Genomic DNA, 11,257 nt, shown 5'->3' on the forward strand with positions numbered 1-11,257 from the left:
TTTATTTTATTTTTATTTATTTTTTTACTTTCTGAGGAAAGAGCTGTTTGTTAATAGCATATGTGTCGTAGTGCCATGGTGGTTGATGTTTGTAGGTCATTGTCACCACAGCAACTGTTTGATGATGACAAGGATAAGACATAATGAGAACTGATTCAGTGAACTGAATGTCTGCAGTAACATTGCCATGCAAGAGAGCAAGCATTCAGTATGGATTCTAATTAGATTTTTACATTTTATGAAGTAAATTATAGTTGAAAAAACTGCTGCAATAAAGCTAGGGTGTTTTGGGTGATTTATAATGTATTTCTCTATATGATAGGGTGTACCCCCTTAGATTCAACTACTAAGGATACTATCCTTAGATGTTTGGGTCCCTTCTTCAATCTAAGCCTATGAGATTTTTCCCATAGGAAAAAAATATGGTTTGCAAGGTGAGACCTGTTAAAGGGATAGTTTACCCAAAAATGAAAAATTCTGTCATTATTTAATCACCCTGGTTTTGTTCTAATGTCATAAATTTATTTATTTTTCAGACCAAAAAAAGGAGAAAAATGTCTTGCTCATGCTTGTACATGCAATGCAGATACAAGTGAAGTAAGGGGGGACACGTTTACTGCACACCCTCAAACCAAGACTGAATTAATGTACTGGTATCCAGAGACCAAGAGTGACAAGCCATAACTTTACTCTCTCTGGATCACTGCTTAGTAGTCTGCACACGCACCATTTTGATCAGTCAAAACATGACTCTCGCCTCTTACAAATCTTCTTCTATAAATATCAATTAATGTAAATATCCTCCTGAAGTTAATGTTATGCTCTGGTTGTAATAACAACAAAGCAAGCTTTTGCATGTGTGAGCGGCTGCTCGCATGGTTACACGCAGGATAAAGCACAGAGTGATGACTAATGTCAATAGTTTGCCTAAATAATAAATTACTTTTCTGTTTTTTGTAGGGATGCAACGATTATTGATTTTGTTGGTACGGTTATTGTCTGAGGAATAATCACGGTTTTACGATTATGACGATTATTATGCATTTATTCATTTCCCAACATTACTAAGGTATAAAATCACATGAACACTTTTTAGATATTAAAGTGTTATGTATTGCTGGCTTTTGAAACAGAAATAACACAGTAACCAACAATACAGCACAAAATAATAATAAACAAAAGACAAACAAAAGTCCATCTCTCCCATTGGAATTAAAAAAAGGTGACCTCTGCCATGTAAACATCCATGACAGTATTTCTCTTTTGAAAATAACAAATGGAAATAGATCACAAAAGTATTTAATGTTTTCAGTTCGTACATTCTTTACATTTCTTTTGGACCTGGGGTAGAGAATTTGGAAACATGGCGAAAAAAACATTTGTTGGTTTTTACTTATGAATAATACTACAACAGGGATAGTAAATAAGGTTAATGAAGTAGCCTATTATTAATATACGACTAATATTAACTTTATTTGCCCCACAGAGGAAACGGTTACTAATGATGGAAATAAACTGAAATATTATTGTAATCAACTGTCATCCATACGTATTCATTTTAATAATCTTTATAATAATTATATTCTTTATAATAAGACAAGAGAAAATCATGTCTATTATTTTGGTTTGTGAGATCAGAGATCGCGCTGCGCACGTGCACATACATTCAGGAGGACACAAACTTCTTGAGAATGCTGCCCCGTGAACACAAAATACTGTTCTTTTTAGCAGCATCATATGACCCCTTTAATCTAATGCATGTAGTAGCCTTCGTGCCTCTGATAAGCACGTCATTTTAAGCTGGTGCACCGCGAGTGTAACTTTGTTTTCGTTTTGCACAAGCTGCAACAGTTCCGTTCCATGTAACAGAAACACTCGGTTTAGCGGAACCTTTACGATTAATTAACCGTGACGTTTTAAAGCGCGGTTAATCGCAAAACCGGTTAATCGCTGCATCCCTAGTTTTTTGTTACCAAATCCTACAGTATGCAGTCCCTCCAGGATTTTGTGGGGGTTTTTTGTTGTGTTTTTTTACCTTTTGACAAAATATAAAATAAACATTTTTGCATGTGTTGCACATCTTTGTATACGTTGCATCTACTTTCTTTATCCTATTTTTGTTTTTTTATTATTTTGAGGCTGGATGCTATACACTGACATTGTATGGACGAGCCCGAGCGGGACATTTTTTTTTTTTTACATTTCTTCTTCTGTGGTTAGAAAAAGAAAAAAAAGGTACGCCATTAGAGCAGCACCAGGGTGAATAAATAATGACTGAATGTTCGTTTTTAGGTGAACTATCCCTTTAAGAGATCAATTCTTGAGGTATCATTTATGTCCATAAGACAAATGCCAAACAAAAGTGTAATACTTAGAGTGATTTGAACAAATACCTAACCCTGAGTATGAGCAATAGTAACAGGGCTGCTTGTCCTGATAACCCAGAACACCCTACCTTCTTTATAACAATCAGTGGCACCACCGGGGGGCCATGGCCACCCCTAAAATGACACTGGCCACCCAATTGGTCCCCCCAAACAGAAAGAGTGGAGTTTTTTAGAATAATAATTTTATTTTATAAATTAACACAGACATTAACGAAACACTATATTAAAAATAAATATAATAAACTTGTATGATGTGTACTGTAGAATACGCTCTCAAAAGTGTAACAATTATTTTAATGAAGTGATGTGTTAAACATCTATGCTTTCTTGTTTACTTTTAATCTCATTTGAAAGGAATTTGCACTTCAAATAAACATGGGGGTACTTGCAGTTGAATTGCAGACTGACTTTTTAATATTTTGCTCTATACAGAGAATAGTAATACTGAAGTTTTGAAGCCTATAACATTATATGCTCCCAGAATTAATGGTAGCGCCAAAAATTATTGCCTGCCATTAGATTTAGACATGCAACATTTTTTTGTATTGTGCCACCCTAACATTTTTACTGGCCCTTTCGGCCACCCTATAAAAAAATCCTGGCGGCGCCACTGATAACAATATACTATAAACTGACCACAATAGGTCAAGGTCAAGGTCAAGTTTATTTATATAGCCCTTTAAAACAACATAAATGCTGACCAAAGTGCTGCACAACATACGAGACAAAAACATCCTCATACAATACAATTTAAATACTAATAAAATAAATCAAAAGAAAACAGAACAAAAATTAATAAAGTTAAAACAAAACATCACCACGCAAGATAAAACAAAATTAAAACTAAAATATGATCAAATTAAGCATATGCCTGAGAAAAAAACAATTTTAAGAGAAGATTTAAATGTGGATAGAGTAGGGGATATTCTAATAGAAAATGGTAGGGAATTCCAGCGCTTTGGACCAAAAACTGAGAAAGCCCTGTCACCTTTAGATTTAAGTCGAGATTTTGGAACATTTAATAACATCTGGGTGGAAGATCTAAGTGTTCTCTCAGAAGAGTAGAAATGGAGAAGATCTGAAAAATTAAGCAGGGGCAAGACCATGAAGTGATTTAAATACAAATACTAAAACCTTTAAATCAACTCTGAATTGCACAGGTAACCAATGAAGTGACGCTAACACAGGTGTGATATGTTCTCTCTTTTTTGTCCCTGTTAAAAAACGAGCCGCGGCGTTCTGTACTAGTTGAAAGCGCGAGAGCGAGGACTGATTTATTCCAGCATATAGAGCGTTACAATAGTCCAACCTGGTTGAGATGAATGCATGAATAACGGTCTCCAAATCACTAAAGCTCAGAATATTTTTAAGCTTGCGAAGTCCCCTAAGCTGCAGAAAACTGGCTCTAACTACAGAATTGATTTGTTTGTCAAATTTTAACTCGGGGTCAAGGGTAACTCCCAGATTTTTTACTTTTTCGTGAATGTTTTCTTGAAGGGGGCCCAGGGTAGAACTTAGATTATTTAAAAGGTGTGAAGGGCCAAACAACATAACTTCAGTCTTTTTCTGATTTAGCTGAAGGAAATTATTGTCCATCCAAACCTTAATGTCCTCTAAACAAGCTAGCAGAGAGGACACTAAATCAGTACCTGATTATAAAGGAAAATAGAGCTGAGTATCATCGGCATAAATATGATATGAAACTTTATGGGACTCAAAAATTAAGCGGAGAGGGAGTAAATATAAAGAAAATAAGATTGGACCCAGAATTGAGCCCTGGGGCACCCCAGAAGTGACGGGAACAGAGCTTGATGAAAATTCTCCAATTTCCACTGAAAAACTCCTAATAGCAAGCTACTAAAGATGTAAAGTCCTTTCCAAGTCCTACAAAGTCACTGATAAATGCTCTGCTGGGATAGTAAAACAAATAAAATAATTCTTAAACAACTGTTCACAGTTAATCATGCCAGCTCTCTATTCAGTCATTAAAGAACTAGGCAAAAGCCAGTTATAACAGCTTATCATCTCAACTCACAGTCTGTGTGGGCTACACTCAGGTTAAACATAAAATTGCCTACTTGCCTTGAAAGAAACACTTAAGCCACACACACTTATCATATCAGTGTGCAGAATGATCCTCAATATGAATGTACTTGAATTTCTGAAATGTTCCTGCAAATTATTTAAAAAATGTATTTTAAAATCCATGGAATTTACATTACATTTAGTCATTTAGCAGATGCTTTTATCCAAAGCGACTTACGAATGAGGACAATGGAAGCAATCAAAATCAACAAAAGAGCAATGATATACATTGATATACAATGATATACAATGATATACACTTATGTTATAAGTGCTATAACAAGTCTCAGTTAGCTTAACGCAGTACACGTAGCAAGGGTTTTTTAAATAATATAATAAATAAAAAGAAAACAGATAGAATAGAAAAAGAATAGAGCAAGCTAGTGTTAGAGGTATTTTTTGCTTTTGTTAATTGTATAATAAATGAAAAGAAAACAGATAGAATACAAAAAGATTAGAAAGCAAGTGTTAGTTTTTTTTTTTTTTTAAAGAAAACAAGCAGCAAATGAATAGAGTGCAAGTCTAAAAGGGACAAGTGTTTTTTTTTTAAGAATAGAATTAGAATAGAGAGTGCTAGAGTTAGAGGGTCAAATAAAGATGGAAGAGATGTGTTTTTAGCAGATTCTTGAAGATGGCTCGGATTGAGTTGGGCAAGTCATTCCACCAGGAGGGAACATTTAATTTAAAAGTCCGTGAAAGTGATTTTGTGCCTCTTTGGGATGGCACAATAAAGCGACGTTCACTTGCAGAACGGGTTTTGTAGGCAAACATGAATGCCTTGAATTTTATGCCAGCAGCTATTGGTAGCCAGTGCAAACTGATAAACAGAAGTGTGACGTGCATTCTTTTTGGCTCATTAAAAATTAATCCTGCTGCCGCGTTCTGGATTAATTGTAAAGGTTTGATAGAACTGGCTGTAAGACCTGCCAAGAGAGCATTGCAATAGTCCAGCCTGGACAGAACAAGAGCTTGAACAAGGAGTTGTGAAGCATGTTCCAAAAGAAAGGGCCTGATCTTCTTGATGTTGAATAAAGCAAATCTGCAGGACCGGGCAGTTTTAGCAATGTGGTCTGAGAAAGTCAGCTGATCAGAGGAAAATGTTTTAAAGAGCATGCCAGAGTTAGACGAATTGTTAATTTTGTTATGGTAGTATGTCCTTTTAGCGGTGGAGACATTGGCAGAGAAGGAAGAGAGGAGGGACTGATACACATTAAGGTCAGAAGGATTTTTGGATTTACGCTAGGGCTGAGCGATTAATCGAAATCGAATCGCAATCGCGATTTGAGACGTGATTTACTAATCGCAAAGCCTGCGATGTGGACGCGATATGACTCTGTTCCAGAGCAAATGCAAATGCATGACTGCCAGCCTTGAGTGTCACTCTTACTAACCAATTGAGTGAGCGCACCTCCGTTCTCCCCAATCAGCACTGCTGTAGCCAACTGCGTAACGCCCACCATTAAAAACGAAATAAATAAATACAAATTAAAAATAGAAAGCGCGCGCGAGAGAGAGCTAGTGGGGTTATGGCGTCTACAGGGTCGGATCAATAGTCAGGCAAAACAGTAATACTAAAGAAAAACATATGACATTACTTTGGCTTCAAAATGACAGACATTGAACAAAACAGGAACTGTGACACAACGCATAAGAGCTCCCTTATCGGTTCTGTTTAGTACTGGAGGATAAAAGATACATTCTTAGATGTTTTTATTAGTACATGAATGTTATCTTACACATTTTAATAAATTATTTGCGCCTCAGAGCGAGCAGACGAATCACAATGCGGTCATTGCTTTCGGAGATGGATGCTGCTGTTTGGGAACGCAGTCGTGGAAGACATTTCTGGGAGGCAATTATACAGAAATACTTTGATGACAGACTTTGCTCGTGCATTTCCGAATGACCATAACAACATTTCAGATGCTGTGGAAAGAGATCGGTCTGCTGGTTAGTCAGGTTTTGCGGTCAGATAGCGCAAAGTCACATGACTTTTTTGATGCGCTTGGAGGAATTTATTTGCAAAATGCATTTCCATCTCCCATTATTCGCATCAACCCTTCTTCGCACAAGTCAAAAACCACCTCAAGCGAGCGTAAAAACAAATTAAGCGATTTTATTCTAAATTTGGCGTTTCCATCACTCGTTTCTCGGGTGATACTTCAAAATGCGCATTAAAATAGGGTGATGGAAACATAGTGTAGGCGCGTTTCCAGTACAGATTTGCGCAAAACTTTGGCGATATTTTATAAATGTCGATAAAAAAGTATTGTGAAATGACAGCGTTTTCATTCATCAATGTTATGCGACTAAAACGTATCCTTTTGCCTCTCGCGATAAGTCATGGCAACTGATTTTGGTGGGATTTGGGCTATATTTCTTCAAAGGAGGCGTATGCGTGTATCTTTACAGAAGCAGCACAGAGAGCCGCTTCAGAAACGTGCGTGGCGCGGCTGGAATAAGCACAAGCATTGACTAGAGTGGCCGCAATCAGCTTCTGCCTCATAATGCTCGTTTATACTTGTGCCTGGCTCCGCACCACAAGTCTCCGCGAGCGCATCTGGCAGTAGTATGGACGAGACTTGACGCACGCGCGCAACCTGTGTCAACTCGCGCTTGGCTCCGCGTTTAAAACAAATGTAAATTCTAAATTACACTTAAGTTAACTTACAGTCTAACTGCTTGCTAATTTCACTTGGATGAAATTAAACGTTCAGCACACTTTCCACTTGTTCTTAAAATCCCAAATACTTAAAAACGAATAAATCAGCCTGAAACTGTCACGTTATACTCGGGAAGGAGTGAGGAGACGCAGGAGAATTCTTCAAATATGGAATTTAATCATCAACGGGCAAACGCAGGAACTAGGAAGACATTTAACAGCAGACCAAGAAACTAGGATTGGGAACACTATTTAAACACATGACTTGATGCGGGGAAGACGAGGAACACCTGGAACTAATGACACAATGAACCTGGAAAACACCTGGGAACAATACAAATTAAACGGGAACAGGAACTTAGACCGGAACATACACGTGACAGTAACCTATGTAATACTTTAATAATTTACTAAAGTAATACAGTTCTTTAAAAAAGAAAGTTCACAAAATAAACAAATCTTTCCTGTGAAATTCAGTAATTAGGTAAATTATGTAAAAGTAGTAATACCATTATAATCTTCCCTGCTGAAAAAAACAATAGAACCCCTCTCAAAACACAATAGAAAATGTAATGGATTTAAGGGTTATAATGGGAATTGTATCGGTTTTAATGTAAACTATGTTGTCTACTGGTATTTGATGGATTCTATTGGTGGGATGTAATCTGGCAGATGGGAACCAATAGAACAACAGTAATTCCTATTGGAATAATGCACAAAACACACTATATAAAGGAATTTTGTGTGAATTTCTGTGATGGTTTCTATAGTTTTTTTTCAGTAGGGTAACGATACCCATACTGTGCCGCACACTATTGACAATATTGAGCTGAAGTTTGACTGCAAAATTAAAATCGCAAATCAAATCGCAATCGCAATATCTGTGAAAAAAAAAATCGCAATTAGATATTTTCCCCAAATCGCACAGCCCTAATTTACGCCACACCCTTTCAATAGCAAGACAAGGGGCAGACAGTGTCTAAACAAGATGTAAGAGTGGAGCAGAAAGTATCAGTAGCACTGTTAGCATCAAAAGATGCTAACAGTTTAGGGGAAGGAAACGAAAATGAAACCATAGCAGATAGCCGGGAGGGTGAGAGTGAGCGTAGGTTATGTCGAAAGATGACATGTGTAGGGGTATGTGTTGTGTCAGGAACCATGTTGAGGTTAAGAGAGAGGAAGAAGAGATCCAAGGTGTGCAGTGGAGTAACCAGTACATGATCAGTGGAGCAGTCGTGTGTAAATAAGGTCCAGTTGGTTGCCTGAATTGTGAGTAGCCATAGTTAACACTCGCTTGAGATCAAAAGAGGCAAGCAGAGTGTGGAAGTCTGCATGAGTGTTAGTGATAGTTGGGATCTGGAAACATAGTGGTTATAAAAAAATTAATTGGCAGGTGTCCTAGAGGTGTGTCAGGCAAAGGAGACATGCCAAATGTGCAGTGTTGGGGAGCTCCCGGAACATGGTTGAGAAGTTACTGTACTGAACCACAGCATTAACTATTGGCATGTTTCATGACTTTGTCAACCAGGATACTTTTCCTTAATACTTATATATTTAATACTTAAATGATTAATAATACTATATACTAATACTAAATAATTTTTTTATTCATTTTGAATAGTATACAGTACATATCTATTGTTTTTCTCAATTAATATAAACATGTATTTTTGAAATGTATGCTTGCGCAAGCATGCCTTTCAAGCAGAAATTTTCAGAGAAGAGAACATTTCAACTCACTTATCAGCAACAGGCTTTGCAATGGCCTCAAAGATTTCCTCTTGATTCGCTGTTTGGTCAAAAACGTTCTGAAACCTGTAGTGAAGAAATATTTTAGTGGAAATAGGTTGTTTAAAGACAAATGAAAACAACTTTTGCTTTTACTTATACTTTGGTCACATGCTTAACTAACACTAAATCTGCTCTAATTCCATTTTAAAATGTTTCAAAATGTTGTTATTTATCCAGCAATTTATTATTATTATTATTATTATTTAAACAGGAAATGTCCCAAGAGATTTGACATAATAATGAGAATTAGCTTTTAATGCCATAATTATGGGATGAGCAAAGAGCATGTGGACTGCCTCTTAAAATTCTGTGGTTGGTAAACTTCTGTGTTACTGGCACTTAGACTTGTAAATTGGAGATTCACCCTAGCCAGCTGACAGGGCATGGAGACTCTCTGACTACAGTGCAGGGATGACAGCTTTTAACAACTGGAGAAAATCCTGCTGTTATACTGGTGCAATAAATGGAAATGATTTACACAAAACTTATTGATGTTTGTTGTGCAATTCCAAAATACGCAACATTTGAATAATTTGAAAAAGAGTTCCAGAGAGAGAAAAATACACTTTCATGTTTCTATATATAGTGACCACAGTAAATACACCATTCATATCTGAATTGATGCTTCATTAAGCATGCAAGAATATTAATTATTAAATGCAGATCATGTTTGGGAAACCAACCCTATCATTTCATTATATTAAATTTCTCCCTAATTTTTCCTCCACATCACCTGAATTTGTAGTTTTCCCTCTTATTGTTGATAACACCATCTGCCAGGTCTCTGGGCACCACAAACTCCAAACTACCGCCCTGCTCCTCACAGTTCACAAAGTACTCCTGCGAGAGTATGTGTTAAGCATGAGCACACTTAATCTTGCTAATGTAGACATGTGAATGGTATATCACCTTCTTTTATGATTAATATTTTCTATCACTAAGACAAAAATATTAGACTAAAGAAAATTACAGACATGCTAAGATGATGTAAACAAATATAAACAATGCTAATAATCAGAGATCATTAAGGTTTGTGTTTTGTAGCGGTTTATAAGTAGTATTCATGTGATTTAAACCAGATTCTTTTTATAAGAAATTATTAGACATTAAACACTGCAGCCCCTGATAGAAAACACACGCATTTAACTCGTATTAACTCTTAAGATAGGTAAGGCAATGTAAAATGTATATACATACATACTGTGTATTCGAAGTAAAACAAAATATTAAAAAAAGAACACAAACGCAAAACACTCACCGCGGTCTGGTTCTTCGTCGGTTTCACACGGGCAAAGATTTGAATCGTTTGCTTTACCATTGTTTTATATTTGTAATGCTTTTTATCGTTTTTTCCATCCAAAGCACCCGATTAGCTTCACACGTTTAGTTAACTCTTTTTTTTACTTCTTTGTGTACAGAGGTTGCTAAGCAACCAGCGACGTTGAACACGCTCAGCACAGTTCTCAACCATAGACGTAATAAATACCTAGACGCCTCATTGGCCGCTCGACCGCACGTCAACGTCGCCGCCATATTGGTGCGGGCAACTCTCCATAACTCTCATATCGGGACAGGCGAAAACATACCTGACTCGTCGGCAGCTTGGGCATCTACAAACCGTCGCACAATAATAAAAACAGATCTCGGTGTATTATATTTCACATGTAAGACTGAACAGTTGTTTCTGGTTGTTTTTTGGTCATGAATTACCGTGGTCATATTCTAACCACACTCTCTCTCCCCCCCCCTTACTTTGTCTTACTTTGTTTAATAATTATGACAAAATACTATTATAAAACTACATTTCATGATTATTTATTTTACTTTATAATTTACTATTTATTCTTCATTATTGTCTATTCTGTATTATTCCACCCTTGATATTACATATTCTACTTGCTATTATTCATCTATTTATTTGACTCGTCGGCAGCTTGGGCATCTACAAACCGTCGCACAATAATAAAAACAGATCTCGGTGTATTATATTTCACATGTAAGACTGAACAGTTGTTTCTGGTTGTTTTTTGGTCATCTTTAGCTTTATGTTGACAGCTTAATTAGCCACCAGTGTCAGTCAGACTCGATATCGTTAGTAAGCTGTGAAAGCTGAGACTTTATGTGAAATCAAAGTTTAAATGAATTCTTAAGTTTTAACTTTTATATTGTAGTTTATATCATAAAGTAAATTGTGTTATGAGCACAATATGTACAGTGAGCACTAGTGTTGTCAAAAGACCCGGTATTTCGGTACCAAGTCGGTACTAGAAAAATTAAAACGTTACGGTACCAGGTTTTTTAAGTACCGGTGGTACCGAGTACCCGGTCACCC

At 36.5% G+C, this 11,257-nt stretch overlaps 1 protein-coding gene across 1 annotated transcript in view; it reads right to left on the minus strand.

Moving 5' to 3' along the window:
• The window catches only part of kif6 (kinesin family member 6), a 185,736-nt gene extending 175,493 nt beyond the window's left edge, over nt 1-10,243 (minus strand). The window contains exons 1-3 of the mRNA XM_016498319.1: nt 10,184-10,243; nt 9,659-9,765; nt 8,875-8,949 (exon numbers count right to left, since the gene is read on the minus strand). Coding sequence (XP_016353805.1) covers nt 8,875-8,949; nt 9,659-9,765; nt 10,184-10,243 — 242 coding nt within the window. The remainder of the gene's footprint in view (nt 1-8,874; nt 8,950-9,658; nt 9,766-10,183) is intronic.
• Nucleotides 10,244-11,257: the final 1,014 nt, after the last annotated feature.

Source organism: Sinocyclocheilus anshuiensis, unplaced genomic scaffold (genome assembly GCF_001515605.1).
Source record: "Sinocyclocheilus anshuiensis isolate Anshui unplaced genomic scaffold, SAMN03320099.WGS_v1.1 scaffold1534, whole genome shotgun sequence".
In the NCBI taxonomy this organism is placed as follows: Eukaryota; Metazoa; Chordata; class Actinopteri; order Cypriniformes; family Cyprinidae; genus Sinocyclocheilus; species Sinocyclocheilus anshuiensis.